Source organism: Lepisosteus platostomus, chromosome 12 (assembly GCF_059453375.1).
Source record: "Lepisosteus platostomus isolate fLepPlt1 chromosome 12, fLepPlt1.hap1, whole genome shotgun sequence".
Classification (NCBI taxonomy): Eukaryota; Metazoa; Chordata; class Actinopteri; order Semionotiformes; family Lepisosteidae; genus Lepisosteus; species Lepisosteus platostomus.
Window position 1 is genome coordinate 9,889,253 of NC_142622.1, and position 22,881 is coordinate 9,912,133.

At 38.9% G+C, this 22,881-nt stretch overlaps 1 protein-coding gene across 2 annotated transcripts; it reads left to right on the forward strand.

Annotated features, from left to right (window-relative positions):
* The first annotated feature begins 1,931 nt into the window (after positions 1-1,931).
* fzd6 (frizzled class receptor 6) lies at positions 1,932-22,279 on the forward strand. 2 transcript variants are annotated; one of them, XM_088600859.1, is made up of 7 exons: positions 1,932-2,192; positions 5,087-5,508; positions 12,591-12,787; positions 13,424-14,441; positions 14,713-14,858; positions 15,218-15,607; positions 16,794-22,279. In XM_088600859.1, the coding sequence occupies exons 2-7, from the start codon at positions 5,323-5,325 to the stop codon at positions 16,921-16,923; spliced, it is 2,067 nt and encodes a 688-aa protein (XP_088456985.1). In that variant the 5' UTR covers positions 1,932-2,192; positions 5,087-5,322; the 3' UTR covers positions 16,924-22,279. The 2 variants fall into 2 exon arrangements, with proteins under 2 accessions (XP_088456985.1, XP_088456984.1); XM_088600858.1 differs by having other exon boundaries at positions 1,932-2,179; positions 5,075-5,508.
* Positions 22,280-22,881: the final 602 nt, after the last annotated feature.

A 22,881-nucleotide genomic window follows, 5' to 3' on the forward strand; every position in this document is an offset into this window, starting at 1 on the left:
GACGTACAGTGTAAATATAACGTTTAAATAACTTGTTTTCCTGTATTAAACAAATAAAGGAATTTAAGAGTACTGAGCATAGCCGTGGCATCCTTTTCCACTTAAAAGGGAGGTTGTGTCTGCTGCCTTTTAATTCATCAGCCAAACATACGCAGAGGCATTTTAAACTCAAAACAGAACTGGCCCCAACAGCCGGTTGATATGTTAATACTTCCTCGGTAGGCTCCCGCACTTTCATTTTAGTTTTCAGGAGGTGGAAAATTACTCGGATAATTAATGTAAAAAAAAAACCAACAACCCGTCAGCGTTATGCGTCAAAGTCTCACACACAGTTAAGGTTAAGAGACTACAACGCACAGGCGTTATAAAAAAAAATACAAGACGAACGTCATCATGGAACCGATGTGCCACCTGGTGGTAATCTTCTCCACGTGGGGAATTAATTGCACGCGGTAAATCAATGTAACGTTCGGAAAGCGGCAGTTGCTAAGATACCTTTTCCAGCTGTTCAGTATAACAGCCTCGTGTTGCTACAGTACAAGAGCAATATTGGTAACACATTTTGGATTACTGACGGAACGTCATTATTTTAAACATTTGAAAGCCACATTAAAGGTTATCTCCAATTTATACATTTGGACCGCTTTTCTAAGTGCATAAACAATGTTTTGTTAAAAATGTTTCCGCACTTCAGTCTGTTCATGGGGCTTTCCGCATACCTGCAATTAATTTACTTTCCCTTTTTATTTTTGCTAACAGTTAATGACCACAATCCAGATTTGACTCTTTGATCTTCTCCAGCCTAAACCTCAATAGTATTTTTTTGATCATGGTTTAAATCGTTGTTTTTTCTTCTTGTTTTTCAGCGTGGCATTAACTTCTCCGTTTTTTCTCTCCTCTTTTATGTTCTCATGGGAACACTGATTTATTTTAACCTCTGAATCTATGATTAAATCCAATGACTTATAAGTAGTCTTAAAATAAATATTGCTCGCACTTTTTTCTACGCCTGTAAAAGCGATCGTCTATTTTATGCAGACTGATTACGGTACATTTATTAAATGGCGTGGATCTTCAAAAACGGGATCTTTTGGATCGAGGAGTTCTTCAAACCTTATCTCAAAGACTAAGACGATGAAGGTTCAAATCAGTGATATTGAAGACATTTAGAATAATCCGGGACTTTAGAGATGGTGAGAGCGATGTAGAAACAAACAAGCTCAAGCAGAATGAAAGGGGGATTCCCATGCACATCTCCCGGATCAGGGCGAATAAGCTTTCATGCAGGTGGAGATTACTTGCAGGAGCATTTAGCCACGAGAACCAGAAGCAGATTTTACACAAAGAGTTGTTGTATTGAAGGGTGTATTGATCCAAAGAGCTATATATTTATATTGAGGGAATGGCAGAATATGTGAAGAATTTTAATGGAGTTCTTGAATCATTAAACTATTAACAGCTGGTCTGCGGCAACGGACATTACATTTACCAAAAAAAAGTCTTATTAAAATTCTTGAATATCTTCCTCATTTGCCGAATGCCTTGAAAACATGTGTACTGTACATTGCAATACGAAGCGATTTATATAAACGTAGAGCGATTATGCATAATTTAACCATCTAGATCAATTGACTTAATGCTCCTTTTTGCTATAGACTAAAAAAGGATAGAGCGATGGTGACAATAGGACCGTGGCATAATTTGAACCGAGCCTTGTTTGGCATAATCATAAACGTCCTTATCAATTGGGCTGATGTTTTATTCAGAATGGCACAACGCTCATGCGGCTAGGCAGCTGCGAGAAAGTCTACAACGGCAGTGTGCCACACCCAGTGTTTCAACCCCCAACCTCACTGCTCTGTTCAGAGTCTAGAGCCCAAACCATTGTTCCACACAGCTGCGAGTCAGAGCGCCCAGCTCAACCTGCCTGGACAGCAAATGTAACAAAGTGACATATTACATTCAACTGCTGCCCCCAACAAGAGCTTTCAAGCCACGATCCACTTATCCCCCTTCTGGATGGTTTCCGAAAGTACAGGATATTCCCAGAGAGAGAGAGAGAGAGAGGGGGAGGGACAGAGCCAGGCAGGAACTGTATTGTGAGGAATACAGTGCCGTCAAGACGGAATGTAACCATTTTAGTTACAAAACAAATGGAAAAAAGTGCCGAGTAGCTAAGGTAAGCTTGAGTTGTTTGTACAGTCGCTGCTGTTGGTAACTTCTTTAAACTTCAATCAAGCAAGTTGATTCAATGAAATAAAACATGTCTTGTTAGGGAAGGCCTTTTCCCCAGCCTCTAGAAGGCGAGGGATGTTTACTTAACTTCCTGTACTTTGTTGCCGAAAATGAGTAAAAAACGACATCTTCTTTGATTCTCTCCGGGACTTAGCTTTCAAAAATCACAAAGCTACAAAGATATAATCTGAAGAAAATGCGTTGAATATGTATTGGGTAACGCGGATCAGCGTTGCAGTCCAGCAGTAAGTAGTTAAAAGTTTGCCCGTGCAGTAGTACGCGCAGCGAGGAATCTCTCCCAAAGCGAGCTGTTCGGAAAAGTAAATTATTCTTCACCTTTATGGCGCTGTGCCAGTGGGAACATACAATGTAACAATTTAAAACACTGCATCCTGTCACTGTAACAACCCCGTTAATATTAATCGAAGGTTACTACAGCAAATAATCATAAGCGTTGTTTTCATCTGGGATACCGTTTATCGATTCACCTGTCACACACTGATAACTTCGTTTATGATCTCGACAAATTCTTCACATTTGACCTGTTTTTTTTTAGGAAATGTTTTTAAATTGTCGAATGGGAATTTTACACTTTAAAAATGAAATTCAGAGAAAGACTGTCTCTTAACGTTTTAATATAGAAACAATGAGTGTTTTTAATAAGACTAGCTTCAGATTTATTCATATTATCATCTGTGTCATATTTTTACCCCCTTTTTAATCAGTTTTACTCGATGCAACTGCTACAGTAGTTCGAGTGCCGATGTCGCTGTGTGGAGTAACTTATGTGACACCAAAGAAGCAGGTCGTGTATCAACAAGTTACTAGAAACTGCTTAATTGTGTGCCAGACTGTGCATTCAATCGGTCTAGGCTACTTAATGATAAGATGTTTATATCATAATGTGGTTATTCTTTAAAAAGTGTTTAATTATAAGGACCCTGGGTTCTGCTTCCGTCTGCTTATACAGGCGAGTGGAGTCTGTTACGCAAAACAGTATTATTTGTACAAATAAGTACCACGTTGGAGTCGTCTGTATCGGTTAATCTTGCAGACTTGGTGAAGGAAAACGCAATAGTTGTTAACTCTCATAGATCTCAATTCATACTTTCTAGTTTTCGTGGCACTTGTGCTGCTTGTATGATTGTGCTATGCTACTATTTGTAATAAAACTGTCATCTTGTTAAATTATTTTGCTGTCCTGTTTACTTCAAAGTAAATTTACTTTGAATTTACTAGTCTCCCTTAATAAGGGTGTGAGCTAAGCAAGTAGTAAAAAATACTACTGAGTATAAATGATTCCTGCAACATTAACCTCTGTGATTTGTGCTCTGTGGCATTATGGGGAGAATGAATGAATGAATGATTGACATGAGGGTTTTGTTTTAACATGCAGCAGGAATGTGATGAGGTGTGAAAATGCAATCCCCCTCTTTTGGGGTATGAGTTAAAAATCTGCCCAACTCCCTTTTTCCTAACTGTGACTTGAGCATCTTCTTTAAACATAATAGCAATGCAGCTTTTTTTTTGTCTGAGGTTACAAATGATCTTCAAGTTCAAGTTAGCGTTTGTGTCATTCCAGCCATATACAAGTGTACAGTGGAATGAAATATCATTCCTCCCAGTCCACGGTGCAAATACAGACAGGACACTGACATAGACATTGTAGACAGGATACACATAGTGCAAATAGTGCACATTACTAAGGCAAATACATAATACAATATACACAGCACACTGTGGGGATTTAAACCCTGTTTCTGGAATTGGGGTGGGTGCAAGTAGATTCCAGGGTGTCGAGGAGCCTGACAGCCTGCAGGAAGAAGCTGTTCCAGACTCGCTCCACCAGACTTCTTGTCCCCTTCAGCAACCTTTTCACTAACACGTTGTTTCCAAGTACGGATCATACCAAGCAGGTCAGATGGCTGGATTATGAAACCATTGAAAGGCTTGATTTACAACTCATTACTGTAAGCATGATGGGGAAGATGTCTAAAGGATAGACGTTGGAGAAAAACAGAGGGAACGGGCTCAGGTTGGTACACTAGTGCCAGTAGGCTTATGAAGACTGAGAAAGATGACACAAGCTGTTGTGAGGAGTGTCTTTCTTCCCATCAATAAAATGAAATATAACCCTGCCCCAGAAATTAAAGACTTAATTTGAGGCTAAAAGAGAATAAAGTCAGTATAGTCATTGGCCTGGACAGAACATTTTCAAGCATTTGAAAGCCTTGTTTTGTTGATATTTGATTTCACTTCCAGTTTACTGAACTACAGCTGCTTTGATCTTGAACTGATTGACATTAAGGCCTGAATATTAGAAAAACGTTTGCGTCCTGTTTTTCCACTAGAATAATTAAAGAGATTTCGAACTAGATTGCAGAATAATCAGTCTATTTTACATTATCCTGTTTCCCACGTCTTATAAAAATGCTTGTCTGTCTTCAAAAAAGTTGGTAATACATTTGAAGGGATGATGTTTAGCTCTTTCTTCAGAAAAGCAGTAGAAGGTGTGTTGGTGTTAAAGCATAACTAGCCCTCGAAAACAAAGACAGCCTTAGAGCTGAAGGGTTTTGTAAAGTTATGTAGTTCTGCTGCTTTTTTCACCTTGTAGGAACAACACTACTGGAACGGAATTTCACCGAACTCAGATGAATGTCTAAAGGCACTTGAAATCAAGGGCTTCACAGTATTGTTTGAAATCGATTTTCCTTGCCAGCTCATTATAGCATTATTTGTGTCTGGAAGAAAGCCTGAAGAAGGAAAAAAAAACATTGAATGACCTGGAGCTGATATTTATTTTTTCCTTTTTCTGCGACGTCTTTGTTTTTCATTTCAGGAAAAATCAAAGAGGTTTGACCTTGTTTTCGCCAGGCGAGGAAGAGAAACGCACAAGCCCACTGGCACTGAAGGGCCCTCGCAGGGCTCGGCTGTCCTTCCACTGCCCGCGGTCGTCACGGCGATGACCGGCAAGAGCGAAGAATGTGGGCGACCGCCTGCCGCTGACGAGTGAGGTCGCCTCGCTTCTGGAGCCCAACCCCAGACTTGATCCCGATACCACCTGCTTTTAACTGAGCAACCAAGAAGATGCTGAGCCTGGGGTTCACTTTGATTTGCCTGGAGGTGATGGGGGTGACCCCCAGCTGGGGCCACAGTTCGTTCACCTGTGAACCCATAAAAGTCCATCGCTGTCTTGGTATGCCCTACAACGCAACCCTCTTCCCCAATCTTATGGATCACTATGACCAAGACATTGCAGCACGAAAAATGGAAGTAAGTTCAACCCTTTCATGATTCTGGTCTGACTGGATGAGCTTCCAATTATGCCTAACAGTTCATAGCTGTCATAGTTTGGGCAGCTTTTTTAGAAAGGCACTAGCTTACACAGTGGAAGGTTGTGCACTGTGAACAGGTGATCAAATACTATCAAATTCTTCAGAAGTGATTTTTGAAGGCATTTTATTTCTTTTAATACATATCAGTGAAGCAGACCTACTGTAGGAGGCTGTCTTTCTTTGTTATACCCAATCTGGGGCACATGATGATTTTTTTTTTAGTCTGGCAAAAGGGTGTGAAACTGTAGTTTTAAGACAGTCTCCTTAAACAATGCATTGTGGGAGCTATGGGTGGGGATTTATTCAACTCAGGGTCACTTAACACTGCTTCAGAAAAAAAGTTCTGTGATTTATTTTTGAAAGCAATGTCTGCTGTGTGAATCCCCGAATTCTACCTCACAACATTGTGGGGTGGAAAAAGGAGGATTCTGGGAAACTGAAAAGGGTTGGGGGTTAATTTTTCATCCTAAATTTACCGAGATTTTGCAGGACAACCCTAGGATATTTTATGGACTTCGTGTAAAGCTAAGCAAGGGATTGAATCATTTCAGCAAAGAATTGTGCTTGAACTAACAGAGGAAAATTGCCGATAGTTGAATTTTATGTTCGTGTGATTTTGTTGCAAAAAGCGGAGCTGTTCCACTATGGAAATCCTCAAGAAAAAGCTACTTTAAACCAGTTGTTCACAATCCCAGTCCTGAAGAGCTCCTATTTCTCTGGGTTTATGTTCCATATGGCCCTCAGTCTCTGCATGGTTTGATAACCTGGGTTTAGACTTTTTTCTACACTCAATCCTTGGTTTCAGAAATAACTCTCCAGGCCCAGAACTGAGACCTGTCTTAAAGCAAATAATCTGTGTAAGGCTCTATGACATAGTATTAGATGTGAAATGATACAAAGCACAATGCATTTTGTATAATGCGTTATACCGATAATACACTTTTAGATCATTAAGATCACTTTTAGAACATTTAAATTGTAATGGTTTAGGTTTTAAAAGTTTTCCAGTTATCCTGTAGTTTGTTTCCTGATGCATTGTTTCACTGGCTTAGTAAGGTTTTTAAGGGGTTTGTGGAGGTAAACATTTTTGTCTTTGCCTTGAAAGGTGAAGCTTGTAGACTCCTTTAATTGCATTTTATTAAAGCTGTGTCTTTGGAAATGTATAACAGTGATGTGCCCTGATTTCAATGCACCCTGTTGGTGGTTAAGATCATGTTGCATTTTGGCTTCGGTCATGGGCAAATTTTCATTCTTTGCTGTGTGGGGGCCTTTGATTTAGAGAGGAAGGAAACACACCCAGCAGCACACAAAGGCTAGCAAACATTCCTGCCTACAGACGCACACAGGACTTCATATTCACAGGCAGAGACTCACAAATACATATATAGTACATACACACTTACACCTGTACTAAAAATTGTCAAGACTTCGAATACATCCACTAGTATAAAATTTAAAGAGCATTTCAGCTGTGGTTGTTGTCTGTAGATCTTGAGGTGTGAAATTATCAGTATCTTTTTTTGATCATTTGGACTTGAAATTTGATTTTTTCTTTTTTTATTATCTCCCGGGAGGGATTGTACCATTTTATATGCATCCTCTAAAACTTGCATAATTAAGCCATGGTCTTCTATGCTTACAATACAAAGAGCAAAGAAGAAAACTAAGAAACTAGATTGAACACTGATGCATCTCTTGTAGGTAATATTTCAATTTCAAAACCACCCAGCTGGATGCATAGATTTATTTGGCATGACAAGCCAGGTCAACTCTTACTTCCCTCTTTAGTCCTTTGAGGAATCTCAGGCACAATTAGATGTTTACATAACCAGGTCCTAACCAGTCATTTCTGTATTATATGGATACAATATGACCTAGCCCAGATTTAAACCTGTAATCTCTGGACTGTCGGGTTATAATATGACAGAGTTTCTAACTGAATTAAGTTTATTTTAAAGTTTCAGTTGGCAGAAAAATTGATGTTTTCAAGCTTTATTTTAGCAGACCAATTAAATGTTTGTAGACACAACTATGTACTGGATCTTTGCACTTCTTTATAGTCTTCGTTATTAATTAATATTATTTGGTGGGACAGTATTCACAATTCCCTTTTCAAAAACAAGAATACCTTTGATATTAACTTCCAAAATTCTTGCCTATCAATAGTTTGGCTTTGTTTTTCCATACAACTCTAGTTTGTTTTCTTCAATGTGCTGGAGAGTTTAGGAATTTTGTCATTCTGTGAGAAATTGGTAAACAAAAGGTAATTGTTTACTTCACCTCCTTTGAATTGGGTTGGCGATTTTGGGATGAAGTCCTGGCAATGGGATACAGATGACCAGGTAATTCATTTTTCATCCCATAACATAGTCTTTTGTTATAATTGACACAAAAAAGGTGAAAGGTTTTGGGCTCATTTAAAGGCGTGCCAGCTTGCCATTCCATTAATATCTAAATAAAGTGCAAGAAATGTTGTGAATTCATTAACCTTTCACCTCCCCTAGGCCAAATTGTGAAAACCTTGATTTTTGTCAGCATTTGATATATTGTGCTTTACACCCTTGTCGGCATTTCTTGCAAGTTTCATTTTGTTCTCGCCCTTGTTGACGACGAGGCACACTGTTGACTTCAGAGAGATGTAAGCCAGGCCTCATACTTGCACTTTGACCAGTTCTCCCAGGGGCAAGCATGCATGGAAAAGGCACAATCAAAGAAGACTGATGTTTCTTGGCATTTGATTTCATATAGGATAACTCACTTCTATTTGAGGTGTTAAAGTTCATCAGACAAATACAATAAAGTCAGATTTGTTTTTGTTGTCAAACCTTGGCTCTATAGGACACAAAATGTTTACAATAATTATATATGGATGGTGTACCGTGTATTATACTTCTCATATTGAAGGGTAGAACAGCTGGAAATAGAAGCCAGCTAACAGAATTCTTATTTTAAAATGTTTAAATTGCAGGGTTCAAATCGCTACAATTTGAGGTTTTATAGCAACGAGTCAAGAATTTTTGTTTGGAAGAGCAGACCAAGTCAGAGTGGTCAATGAACCACGTGTTGCTCCAATAAAACGGCACAACTCTAGTTTTCAACTTTCTTTGCAGGAATATTCTCATTCTTGGCTTTGCAAGACTTTCCCAGGCTTAGCTTTTTATTTGTGAAATGTTATTGTTTATCTTTATTCAGTGTGAGTGTAGGGTTATTTGGTAAGTTACATGGCCTTTCTTGGGTGCTGTGGGAGAAAAAAGCAAACTAAAATGTATGTCTGCAACATTTATAAATTGCTGGCTTGCTTTGGAGGGGGAGCCCCAGTATTTATGGGTAAGATTTCAGTTGCTTTACCATTTTAATCCTCTGTTTTGATCTTTAACGACTTCAAAAACTTTGCAAAGCTGTATGAGCAGAAAGATGCAACAGAAAATACAAGTCAGAAATGTTTCCCAATAAAATGTTTCCAGTCCATTCGAAATAATCCTTAATAATCAAATTAACAAAGCAGGTCATTTTCTTTTTTTGAAATTCTTGTTAGCAACAGAAAACTGGCTTATTATTCCTATTTGTCTCTTGGTATGTTTTTTATGGTAACTTTTTTGTGAGTGGAAGGTACAGTGGGCACTGTTATTCACTACACCATGGAAAAACAAAAGGAATAGCATGTTGAGTTCATAAGGTCACTAAAACAGCTGGAACAGTTATTTCACATGTGGAAGGACTCTGTAAATACTACTCATGGTCTGGCTTTTTTTTTGTCCCACCAAAGAAGATTTAAAGAGTTCCAGTGACAATTTCCTCCTTCTACTGTAAAATCCAATGAATACATCTTTCTGGATTTTTAATGAACATCACTCTTACGTATTGTGAGACTTTGTGACAGAGTATATGAAGATAAGCATAGTTTGCCCTGACATGTTGGCCTGATAAGCTCTGTGTTGGAGAGTTGAATTGCAAACAGTTGCAAATGGCAACAGCAAACTGCAAAGTTAATGCATATTCACGAGCTATCAAGAATGAGGGTGTGGTTTTGTCGTCAAGGGGAAAATAAAGCATATGTTTAGATACAATGTTAGTGATGGAAGTTTCAACTAAACATGCAGAACTCACCTTGTCAACACTTCAGTCCACATGAGTGGATGAACTAACAAACATTCAAAACCGCAAGAAAATGTAGTGGTGCCTTTCATTCAGGCCAGAGGTTGTCTTTGTCATTACTATTAGTTACTATATTATACATTAATAAAGAAAGATCTGTGGTATATATTTATTATGAAGAGGTTATTTAAATTTGGAAACCTATAGTAGAATTCCTGTTGTGCTTCAACCACAGAGCTGAAAGAGCAGTTTGACATTTTATTGCACAGAAATACAGCACTGAACTGAATAAAAGTATACTGCTGCAGCAACATCCAGATGTGTAGCATCTCATGTCAAGTGCATTACAAAAACTTCTCGAAAGCATTATCTGCCATTCCAGTGTCCTTTATTTTCTCTTTTCATTAATTACTCTGTCTTTCTTAGAATGACTTTTATAGTGGCTTTAGATGGATTGGGAAAGAATCTGCACCCCTCCAGTGTTTAGATCGCACTTTACTCCGAGTCTGCTCCTTTGTGTTTCCAAATGGAGCTGCAACACTTTCCTGCTTCCTTCTCCCTAATACAGTGGAAGGAAATAATATTCAGTATTCTTCATGAAGGGCACCCTTTGTTGAATGTTATAGGCACATCTGTTCCTTTTTTGATTTTCTAGCCAAGCTATGTGTACAGGAAGGTAAGAACAGTTCTATTTTAGGATCCATCTGTGGAAAGGAACTTTGTTTAATCATCTGGCTTTAGAATTTTTATGAATACCACTATATGCAGTATTGAATAGCTTCAATAAAAAAAATGTTTTGGGCTGGATCTTAGGCTGGGTGTTCTTTTTTTTCTTTGAGAATGCACGTAGGTAAAACTGTTTTCTTCATTTTAATGGCATAGAACCTAAAGAAACAAAGTGTGAGAGTGTGCCTTTTGGTGAATTGTGTGAGCTTGCAGCTTTGATTTCTGATCAGCTCAGGATTGCCACGAGGTGTTTATAAAAACTGTAGAATGAAGTAACCGACAGCAACAACGTGTAATTCATCCATTTCCAAAACCCGCCTAGTCCAGGAAAACAAAGCAGGATTTGTTTCAGCAGCACCTCACTGACAGCTGGCTTGATTACCAAGCCCTGTCTGTCCAGGCAGTAAAGTTTCTGATGCCATTCCCCACAACCTAACTTTTGGAAATGGGATATTCAACGCTTGTCAAATTGAAGAATCAATATCTAAATAAACTTTGCTTTGAACCAGAAATCGCCTATTGTCATAGCCAGAACCTTATATACAGCATTTTTTGTCTTAAAATGACATCAGCCTTCTCATTATCTTTATCTTACTGGTCGGTCTGTTCCAATTAAAATGTCCTTACTGGACACAAACTCAGCATACAATATGCCATATTTAGATTTTCAGAAGGCTTTTAACTTTTCTGATCAAAGATTAATTTTCTCCCACATTTGAGGAGATGTGTTTGGGTTCAAAATGAATAGAAAACAGTACAGATAAGAGTGAAGGCTTCAATTGGAAAGAAGTACAGAAGAAAAGCTGACCTTGATGAGATTACAATTTACATTTACATCTTCTAGACAATGTGGGCAAACAGTGCTAGAATGTATAGTTACATTTTAGGTTTTAAACAAGGAATTGTTTGTTTTGAGCTGTGCAGTGCTCTAGTAAGGTTTTAAGGCAGCGCTTAGAACTTTATTTAAAATTTTGTTTACCACAATATAAGAAAGATTTTGCTGCTCTGGAATGCATCTAGAAAAGAGCAACAAGATATCGTATTATCTGTGGTTTAGGGGAATGTCCCTCATTGATAAACTGAAGGTACTCATCCTTCTTGAATCTTGGAACAGAGATGATTAAAGATTGTGGATACTTAGATCAGATTCCTTTTGTAAAGGCAGTGATGAAGTCAACCCAATGGAATTTTTCAGATTTAAAATTGAAACATGAGCCAGGGGACACAGGCTACAACTATGTAGAAATTCATTCAAAACCGGGAATAGAGGTACTTATTTACGCAAAGTGCTGTCGAAGATGGAACAAGCTACTCAGTCTTGTCATTGAAGGTGTCGCTCAAGTTCAGGAAATGACCAGTTCTTGTTTTTAAGTTTGTTTTCTTTTGTTCTCTATCACTACAATGTTTCCATGAAAAAAAGTCTGTGTGGATTTAAGAGGATGTGGTAACACGTCTCAGAAGTCAAATATATTTAGAGGTCAAAGATGTGAATGAGGGAAAAAAAAAGTAGGAAACTAAAGCGCACAACCCTTAATACATCTGCTCTTCATTTGTTGTTTCCAGACTTTTAATTTGTCGTGGTCTGCAACAGTATTGGTGTTTGGACTGACTCATTTAAGTGCACAGTGCACATAATTTTGGTCATGGTATTTTGCAGTTTTACAGAATACTTCATCATAGTAATTGAATGAGATCATTTTATTAATTCTTGCAACTTTCTGATGCTGTGGGGTGGACAGTGAACACAAGTTACAAACGAGAGGAAACCATTCAACTAATGCAGATTCAATAGCTGACTTGTCTTGAAGTATATCTTATATGATTCTCATTATTTTGCAGTTAGATATGATTCATGAGGTTTAAGGAGTTAGCTAGAGGTTTCTTTTCAAACAGCATAAGATAATAATACAACCCTATTTGTGGTCTTTAGTGGTTTGTAGTCTTGATTAGGGTGAACTATTTGCATTTAAAATCAAATAATTTTAATAGAAAAAAATCTTTAGATTGCATTGGATGTTATAGCTAATAAAAATGCCTTTTTGTTGTTACTTAACGAGAAATTGGACTCATTTTTAATTTATTTAATAATTGTCTTGTTTTAGAAAATTATTAATAAATGGATCATAGTGCATAGTTTGCCTATAAAAATTCCATGCAGCACATGCTGTTTCCATGACCCCTCTTTCCTTTCTTTTCCAGCCTTTTGCTCCGCTGATCAAAATGAACTGCTCTGCTGAAGTGCACTTGTTTCTGTGTCAGGCCTTTGTGCCAGTCTGCATAGAACCTACAAAAGTCCTGATGCCCTGCCGTGCCCTCTGTGAGAGGGTGCGTACTGACTGTAGGAGTCTCATTGACATGTTTGGGATTGTCTGGCCCCCTGAGTTGAGGTGTGAAAGGTAAGGTTCTGTGGTTGTGACGTACACACGATCTCACAAAACATCACCCTGCAGTGCAACGCCGTTGCCCAAGCTGTTTCAAAGTGCTGCGTCATAGTGTTGAGCACGTTTTGCCTGCCAGTGTTCAACCAAGGGACTGCCTAAAAGGGAACTGCAGACCCAGTTTCTCAGACCAGTTATTAAATCACGGTAATAAAATAAATTCATTGATGTTATAGAAACAAATTACAAATTGTGAATTAAGCACACAATTGTGAACTTTGTGGAAGTACTGTATAGTCGCCATTGTTGTCATAAACCTTGGCTCTTGCAATGGGCGAGAGTGAGAGTTCCCATGAATTCCGATGTGATGTGGCCCTTTCTGCTCGCTAGTCACTGTAATCGCTAATGCGATGTACGAGCGAATACCTACAGGCTGTGCCGCAGACATTAACCTCAGAAATTTTAGGTAAAATGGGAATGATGTTGGGAGGTTTCAAAGTTTCCAGATGGCTTCAGCTGAGAGCCCCTCTAACCAGTCAGCCCTGACCTCCACACTGCTTCATTTCGTGCTGTGTTTGTATCACTCAGGCTTATGTTTTCTCCAGTTAATTGTTCAGCGCTGACTTGAGCACCGTCTTGTGTTGGGACCTTCAGGTTTGATGAATGCCACAGTTCCCTGGATGGCTCAGCTGCTCCTCCCATGAAGCAGATGACAACACAGAAGCCCTCCCCCTCTGTGCAGAGAGACTTTGGCTTCTGGTGCCCTCGGCAGTTCAAGACCCCGCCTGGCCAGGGCTCGGAGTTCCTGGGTGTGGCAGACTGCGCTCCCCCCTGCACCAACATGTACTTCAAGCCCCACGAAATCGAATTTGCCAAGAACTTCATCGGGGTCTCTTCCATCGTCTGCCTGTGCGCCACGCTCTTCACCTTCCTCACCTTCCTGATCGACGTCAAGAGGTTTCGCTACCCCGAGCGGCCCATCATCTTCTACGCCGTCTGTTACAGCGTCGTGTCCCTCATCTACTTCATCGGCTTCCTGCTGGGCAACGGCACGGCCTGCAACCGAGCCGACGGGGAGCTGGGGAGCGTCGAGACGGTGGTCCAGGGCTCCCAGAGCAAGGCCTGCACGGTCCTCTTCATGCTCCTTTACTTCTTCTCCATGGCCGGGACGGTGTGGTGGGTCATTTTGACCATCACGTGGTTCCTGGCGGCGGGTCCCAAGTGGAGCTGCGAGGCCATCGAGAAGAAAGCCGTGTGGTTCCATTCCGTGGCCTGGGGAATCCCGGGGGCACTGACAGTCATGCTGCTGGCCTTGAACAAAGTGGAGGGGGATAGCATCAGCGGGGTGTGCTTCGTGGGGCTCTACGACCTGGACGCCCTGCGCTACTTCGTCCTGGCCCCGCTGTGCCTCGGCGTGGTGGCGGGGCTCTCTCTGCTCCTGGCGGGCATCATCTCCCTCAACCACGTGCGCCAGGTCATCCAGCATGACGAGCGCAACCAGGAGAAGCTGAAGAAGTTCATGATTCGCATCGGCGTTTTCAGCGGCCTCTACCTGCTGCCCCTCGTCACGCTGCTGGGCTGTTACATTTACGAGCAAGGCTATCGCAAGACCTGGGAGAAGACCTGGATCAGCGATCACTGTCAAGAGTACCACATTCCCTGCTCTTACCAGGTACTACTATCCCGCCCTTCTGTGACCAAATTAACTAAAAACGTGGATGCTGTTGGGTTTCTAGTCACTATAATCAAAATCAATTTATTGTCACAATAAAAACAGCCTACTCTAAACTCTAAATGATTATTTTTAGTTATTGGATTGATCATATGTTGTATTTAAAAATATAATGCGCCTTATATTATTGGTTTTACTTGAGGAGTGACTACTCGTGGATATTGAGGGCTACATTTCATTAATATTTTAAGTTTTCTTTCCTTTCTTTCAGAAAGTCTTAGACAGGCCCAATCTGTCCCTTTTTTTAATAAAATATCTGATGACGCTGGTTGTCGGAATCTCAGCTGTATTCTGGGTCAGCAGCAAGAAGACTTGCTCCGAATGGGCCTATTTCTTCAACAAGACCCGCAAGAGAGAGTAAGGCCATTGATTTCCAGTTTCCAGTGACCGGTTCATGTTTTCCCATGTTTTAATTGATGTTTTGTCGAACTTCAGGTGAGGTTTTCGACTCCTCAAAGGTTCTGGGTGATAACATTTCTATAATTCTGTGGTGTTCAGTGGAGTATGTCTATAAACGGAGGCAACAATGAAACATGAAGATTATTGCAACCATAAAAATCATAGATGCTAATGATTTTACACAATACTTTCAGTGTTGGAAAGGTAAACATGACACAGCCTACTGGATGCAAGTGTAAGTTAAGCAATGGCAGAATTTGCAACTGAGAGTTATATGGAAAGGTGTACGTTTTTAATTCAATGTTGCTGATTTGCAGCCCTATCAGTGAGAGCCGGAGAGTGCTGCAGGAGTCCTGCGAGTTTTTCCTGAAGCACAACAACAGAGTGCAGCACAAGAAGAAGCAGTACAAGCCCAGCTCCCACAAGCTGAAAGTCATCTCCAAGTCCATGGGCACCAGCACGGGGGCCAAGCCCAACCACGGGACCTCCACTGTCGCCCTCGCCAATCACGACGCCCTGGCGCAGAGCACCCTCTCCGAGACCCCCGGCCGGGCTCAGGCGGTCACGAAGGCCGGGGGTCGGGAGCCGGCCGGCCAGGCGGTGCCGGCCCGCGTCCCGTCGGCCGACACGCCCCAGAGGAGCAAAGCCGGCAGCTCTGGCAAAGTCAGCAGCCGCTCTGAAAGCCTGCAGAGAGTCCCGGATGGAAGGTGAGGAGTAACAATGAGCTGTACTACAGGCCAGAATAACCTGAGCCATAAGATAGCCTTAGTACTTCACAAGCCTAATACTAAGTTAGTCATAAATACAAAATACGTTTGCCATATTGTTAAAACAGAAACAGAACTGAAACAGAAAAACAGAACAGCTATTATGCACTTACACTGTTGCTGTTTTGTTTTTCATGAACAGTACTTATATATATTAGAGCAAAGACTACGTGAAATGAAAGCTGTTCAGAATTATGTGTTTCCTGTCCATTTTCTTTATTATTATTTGGATAAACATGAGTTTATCAAACGCCTAAGCCTGAAAATGCATGTTTAAATGTTTCCACTTTATGTTGTGTAAAATGCCTGCGCGCATAAAGATTCAGCGAATGGCAAAACCATATCCTTTTCTTTAAACCTTAATTCCCCCCAAAGCTGTGGGCTACATTTTCAGACTTATGTTGTAAAAATGTCTAGTTTCTCCAGCTTCTTTTTGTTCTCTTTATTATTTTTTTCAACAGACGGATTCTTTTGATCAGACAATTCCAAGTTAAAAGCTGTTACTTGTTACCACACGTCTTCTATAAACTTTATAATACTTTATACTGTTAAACAAAAAACGGGCACGGGAAATGTAATTTACAGACATTTCATCAGTGTAAAGGAAAATTCAAGGAAAAGAGTCTCATGTTTTTAACATTTAAAAGGTACTGCAACATATAATAAGCCAGCACGTGTGCTGAAACTTATTGTAGCCAAAGACTATTGTAGAAAACCACATATTCTGTGTGCAAACACAACAGGATTACCTTTGTAATACTGAGTTCTAGGCATGCATGGTGTCAGGGTGGATCCCGTAAGAATGTACTGGTACACTATGTACTTAAGAACATAAGAATAGTTAGAAATGACAGTAGACCATTTGGCCCATCTAGTCCATTTGATAGTCAGTAGCTGAAAAGTCCAAGAATCCCATCCAGTCATTTATTGAAAAAAATGAAAAGCAATTTCACTGGAATCTCTACATAAATGCTGTAACGTGTACAATTGAAGTGAAACAATTATACAGCACTCAAACAAAATGAGAACAATTTTCCTTAAATTGTCATTCAATCTAAGTAGTTTTAGGAATGTCCTGCAAAAAGTCTGTTGTTTTCTTTAACGGTAAATTCTCCGTTCTCTTGAGGCTGACCCCCAGGAGTGACTGGGTGGAGAGCCAGCAAGCATCCAGCAGCGTCAGGGGCCCGACTCCTCTTCTGGTGCACGCTGTGGCCGAAGAAACCCAGGAAAAAGACCGTGGCCGTTCAGGCACTTGATACCCTGTTTCTCGGAGAGCAAGAAGCAGTCTCCAGGTGGCTCAGGATTCTGCAGCACACTCTGTGTTCATTAAAGGGCCCGAATGCAGTTTTTCAAAATAGTTGGGAAAATGTTTAAAGACTGCCTTCTGGTAATTTATCCATACCGTCATTAAAATAAGACCACTAGAAAAGAGTAGTACATTAGTCTTGGCTAAAAAACATATCCGTTAAATGGTTTATAATCCATTATTTTCTTTTCTTTTCTTCAAAAAATGCTTTTGTTTTCCTTTAGTCAGTTTCTGCTGACTCCATCACTTCAGAGACTGCTTACCCAAGACATCCTGAAAATCTCTATATGTACCACTCCATTTAGTCATTGTTTGCAAACCATGTGCTTCTTCAGATAGAATAACCTGTTTTTATTTTTTTTTCTGTTTTTCAGTTTCAAAACATTTATCGGTGAATGTGTACTAGTGGCATAGTGGTAATTTTACAAGCTGTTTGCTTTCTGGAATCAAAAACGGTCAACACTGAAAGTCTAGTCTATACACTGGATTCTAGGGAAATTTAAATGTACATAAATGTTTTTAAAGTCACACTATTTTTAAAGCATCTTATTTATCTTAACAGTTCATTTCAATTACTTCTGTTAAATGGTTTTTATGACTAAGGATTTTAAAGTGCCTCCACCTTTTTATATAAAAGACATGAATTCAGTACATGTATATTACCTTCTCCCCATTTTAACTAGGCTGTGTAAAACAAACTACTGTAGTATGTTTGTGTGTGTAACGCAGTAACTAGTATTGAATAAGCATGCACATTCATTTTCAGTGTTGTCTAAAATCCTCATACCACTTGAGAGAAGTGGCATTTCTCTTCATAACAGATAAATTGTTTATCGCAGATTAAGTATTTGTTTAAAAATATGAAAAATGCTACAAGGTTAGGGGCATTTGGAACCAGAGAGCCATGTCTCTGGGACCTGAGATCAGGAGCAATTCAGTGATTGGTTTACTCATCAGCGGTCAGGCCATTAATTGCTGGGAGTCATTAGAAAAAACCTATCCCAGACCCTCTGAAACAGTAGTGTTAACAGGCATTTAATACTATGAAATATCGTTGTAATGGAGGAATAAATTCAATGTTGCATTCTGGGACTTCAAACTTTATTTTAGTTATAGGATTGTTTAATCAAAAATGTAGTCATACATTTAAAGCATAGGACAAGTTTAAACCAGTTATTACCTGCTTAACGCTGTTGAAACTTTAATACCACACTTTAATAGAATGTATAATATTTAAACTATTTTCTATTTGTATTTTGTGCTTGTGTGCAGTAGTTGTGAAACATTTGTTTTCTTTCTGGGTTTTGTTTTGTGCGAGTTGCTGATGCTAGAAGCAGGAGCTCACTGCCTTTGCTCAAACAAAGTGCTGCACAGGCAGCTGTTTCTTTTCTTCACTCTCCTGAACATGTATATCAAACACTCAGCCCTGAGGGGACCGTTTACTGTGCGGGCGTGAGGAAGTTTACCTTGAAACAGCCTTCTAAAGTGTTTGCTGAGTTGTAGAAAAACCCCTTGAGATAGAAGGCTAAATCACTAAATTCATTACTCTTGTCATCTGAATTATGAATTTAAACCCTGCTGTCAAAAGAGAAGATCTTGAGAGTTCAGAATGTGTCATGCTATGATTTAAGCTATGTAATGGACCAGCATTTTTTTTCTGCAATGATTTTATTGTTCTTTAGAGATTAAACTCGGATAGACAAACCTTAAACTAGCCTGATTTATGTACTGTACAGTATACACTCATACGCTTGATGAACTATAATCAAATGCAAATTAAGCATGGAATTCTAGGTGTACATGCCATGAAAACTGAACACTTGCGTGACTATCATCAATATTATAAGTGTAAACTGACCATCAGTTCAAAATAATTGGATTTCTAGATGTACATGTTTGCAGTTTTTAGACCTTGTGATCAGTATTGTGTGGACCCTGATTTGGCTTTGATGACATCAAGGATGTGCTACCCATAACGTTTCCCCTCAGCAATATGCAGAACTTCTCCAGGGTGATCTGCTTTCCTGATTCACACCAAACAGTAGATCACATGCGCACAGCTCCAGTTCTGCAGAGCCAGAATCCAGCTGTATTTCTGGACAGTAGAACTTTGGAAAGTATTGGAGTGAGTCCAGTTAAGTAATGATTATCTCAGCAATTATCATAAAGCATTGATGTGTAAGGAAATACAGTACTTCTATGGATGGTTAACTAGGGCACTGTGATGACAAATCAAGAATACTTATTTTTATGCCTTCTTAACCATGTGTTCAGTGTGAACAAGTCTGAGCTACCTGAAGAGAGGCACCACAATTTGGCTAACATTTCCTTGTACGCTTAAGAAAGTCTTCTGTTCCTCAGTTCTAATTAGGACACCAGGAGTAGAGTATGTAAACCAATCCTACAACAGAGCAGATCTGCCTCTGTTCTTCACAGAAGGAGTGACATCATTGTTTTTCAACATGAGCTATATTTTTCCATGCTAATCAGACTTTTGGTGAGACTGTCCAAAACACTCAATTTGTGTTTCAGCCACCCACATAATGTGGTCCTAGTTGACCTTGAGAATCAAGTTGATGCAATTTAACAAATGCATGTTGTTTCTTTTGATTTTGTCATGGAAGTTTGCCTCAGAATCTCGTTGATTAAGTCAACCTCGAATAGTAGGCTTGGAGACACTCATGATGCCAGAGGTTTTTGTATTTAGTATTGTTGCCCATTGGGTGAGATATGGCTTCCCAGACTGCAAAGTTGGGCTGAACATTTGTAAGTTTGTTCCCTGCTGGGGTAGTTACTGTCCCATCAGCCTTGAATTTCTTGAAGCAGGGACGTGTTATATTTTTGGAACTGTCAGAGTTGTTGAAGTCTTTTTTTTTTTGGAGCTTTGGACACTATTCTGAGTTTCCCTTTGATGACGTGGTTACTGTGTGTTTTGCTTTTGTGTTCAATCTCCTTTAAATACCCAGAAACAATCAAGGTGACGTCCAGAAACATATGTAAACTTTCTGAGGCTTTCTGAAACATCCAGAGTCAAAAAGGCATTAGGGAATTAAATTGATGGTATTTTCATTTTGAAATATATGTAATTATTTTTGTAATGCTACTGATATATTTAGTTCTCCTTCATATTTATCATTTTAAATTATAAATGTAATTTACACCTATGTTGTCTTGCTGAATCAAATTTCAGTTGAAGTTTGCATAGGATATGAAAATGGTAGCTACTGCATGCCTTAATATCAGTCAGTTACAGAATATAGTAATCAAAGTTACAATAAGGGCGTAATTCATACTAAAACTACATTAAAAAAAGTATTTAAAGTTTTTCAGTACATTACTGCAAGTATTACTAACCAATAATATGAGTACATTAGTTGAAGGCAACACCTACTGTTGAATGACTTTGAAATGTTGTCTTTGCATTTTTTTGGCTAAATCTATAAAGATCACACATTATATGGTAAAAAGTCCACAGAGAACTTTTTAGGAGTGGATTTTTAAAATAATGTTAGATCTATGATCTCCATCTGAAAACCTTTTTACACTTAATCACAAGGGCTAAAACATAGGAAATGGAGGCTGTGCCTGTCTTTTGCAATTGAACATTGTAAAGTTAATTTTATTTTTTTTAATCAAAATTAACAATGTTATTGGGGAATGCAAAATATAAGCTGGTGTGATTTATCTTACAAATGTTCTATTTTTTTATTGAAAATTGTTCATTTTTGACCACAAATGAAGGGCTTGATATGGATTTTGTATCTTCTTAAACTGGAAACAAAGCAAATTAATACAAATGCTGTAATTTGTGATTTTCCTGCCACTGACAGATATACACCTGGGTATTTACACTGGAATTGTGGGATAATAGAGGAATCTTTTTATTCTTCCATATTGCATGTGAAAACATGTCTTTTTCCCTGAATCTGTATACTGTATCTTTGTTCAATCATTTTATAATCATTTATAATTATAAATCTTGTTTTGTAATTGTAGGTTCACCTGTCTCAGTGTCGTGGGAATGACTTGAACACACTGTATTTAGGGTGGTTGCTGTTTTCTCTGCATTGTAGTTGTTCACTGAAGCTCTTCACTTCTTATATTTTAATTTGGTATGTTCAGTTAGGAAATGTTCTGAGAATTACTAGCAATATATGCACAATATTGTATAACTTATAAATGCTGGGAAAAGGCTTTGATTGAAAAGTAAGTACCATGCGTTTTTGTTAAACTTACATGGAGATCAGACTTTTTTTTTTTTGCATGAAAGACCTACAAAGAGAACACCTGTGGCAGCTACATTTGACTGGGAATTCACATTTTTTATTTTTGTAAGGTGTAGATTGGAAGTATTCATTTTGTATTGATTTGGGCTTGTGTTATTTGTCCTTCAGCTGTATCAAAGGGGTTTAAAGAGAGCTGTAAGACCCTTGGCAAGCTGTGTATGAAATAGGTGAACAGCAGGACATCAAGCAATGCAATACATGCAATGGTAGAATCCGAAAGCCCAGACAATAGCTCTCAGAGTTGAGACAGAACACAGCCAGTCCTCTTTCATTTAGGCCTTTATATGCTGTGTCAGTTTTTTTTTTCTAGAAGGCATATAGGAATGTAAGCTTGTTTCAGGAGGCTTTTAGTGATTATGGTAGGAACCCTGGAGCCATAAGTGCCTATTCATGTCCCTGGCCTTTGCAGTGCTCTCTGTGTGCAGTTTGTCCAACGTGTACTGTACATGCAGGGCAATAAACGTTTTGTGTTGTGTTTGTCCTTCTGTCAATTTGCTCCATTTCTTACATTATTTGTAACTGCTGTTTTTTCTGTAATGGATGGAGTATGAGTTTAAAGTACGAGTCTTAATGTTTTTGTAACTACTCATCCATGACCCTTTTTGCCAAATATTCTTGGCAGTGTTTTTATATTAAACCATTGTCTACACACCAATGATAAAAACATGCTCTTAATACCTCCTTTTGTGACTATTTTTCTCTTTGCTGACTTGGAGAAAAAATGATGTCCTTACGTTTTGACTTACACTGCTACATAAGTTAAGGACATTTTAAAATGTCACATATGGAAATAAAAGTACTGTACATATTCCATGCATGTGTTTACACACTGTAGGACCACAAAGCATTAATCATTTGTCTCACCTTCAGAATTTTTCACTGGTCAACGCTATTGTGTTCAGATATTTTATCTTTTCTATTGTCCAGCTCTTTTCCATTCCACTTTTGGTCTGAATGGAATTAAGTTTTGTACCGATTTAAATTTGTATTAAAATAAAAATTAAAAAGCTTTGAAAGGAATACTGTTTTGTTTGGTTGATATTGTTTGTACGCTCTATATGCGCTGACTGAAACAGCTTTATTTTATGGTATTTGGCAGTTAAAAATACCTATGCAGTATTAAAAGTATATTTAAAAGCTTACTTGATATCTATACGTGCAGGGCTGAAAAGCATAAAAGGCACCTATGTAATGACCACCTTCCTCAGATTGAAGGTTTACAGTTAATCCTGTTCACAGAAAATCTGTTTTACTAAACAAAGGTACCTTTTCCACCATTGTAAAACAAAATTTTAAAGCATTAATCATTTAAATTGCCCTTCATTAGATACTGATGGGTGTTGCTTCTGGCAATGTGACCATTTTATTAGCATTTGAACTGACAATGGAATAATCTATTTAAACAAATTTTAACCTGGTAAGAAATCCACAGTGTGGTACATCATGAGTCACAACACCTTCCTACCATGGACTTGCAGTGATTTGTGTCTACCTGACTGAAGGCCCCCACATTGACCAAGTCCTGGGATCTCACTTGCTACCCTTCCTGTGCACTCAGCCTAATGTGACAACATTACAATTTTCCAGCAGGACAACACATGTCCTCATATGAGTGTGGAACC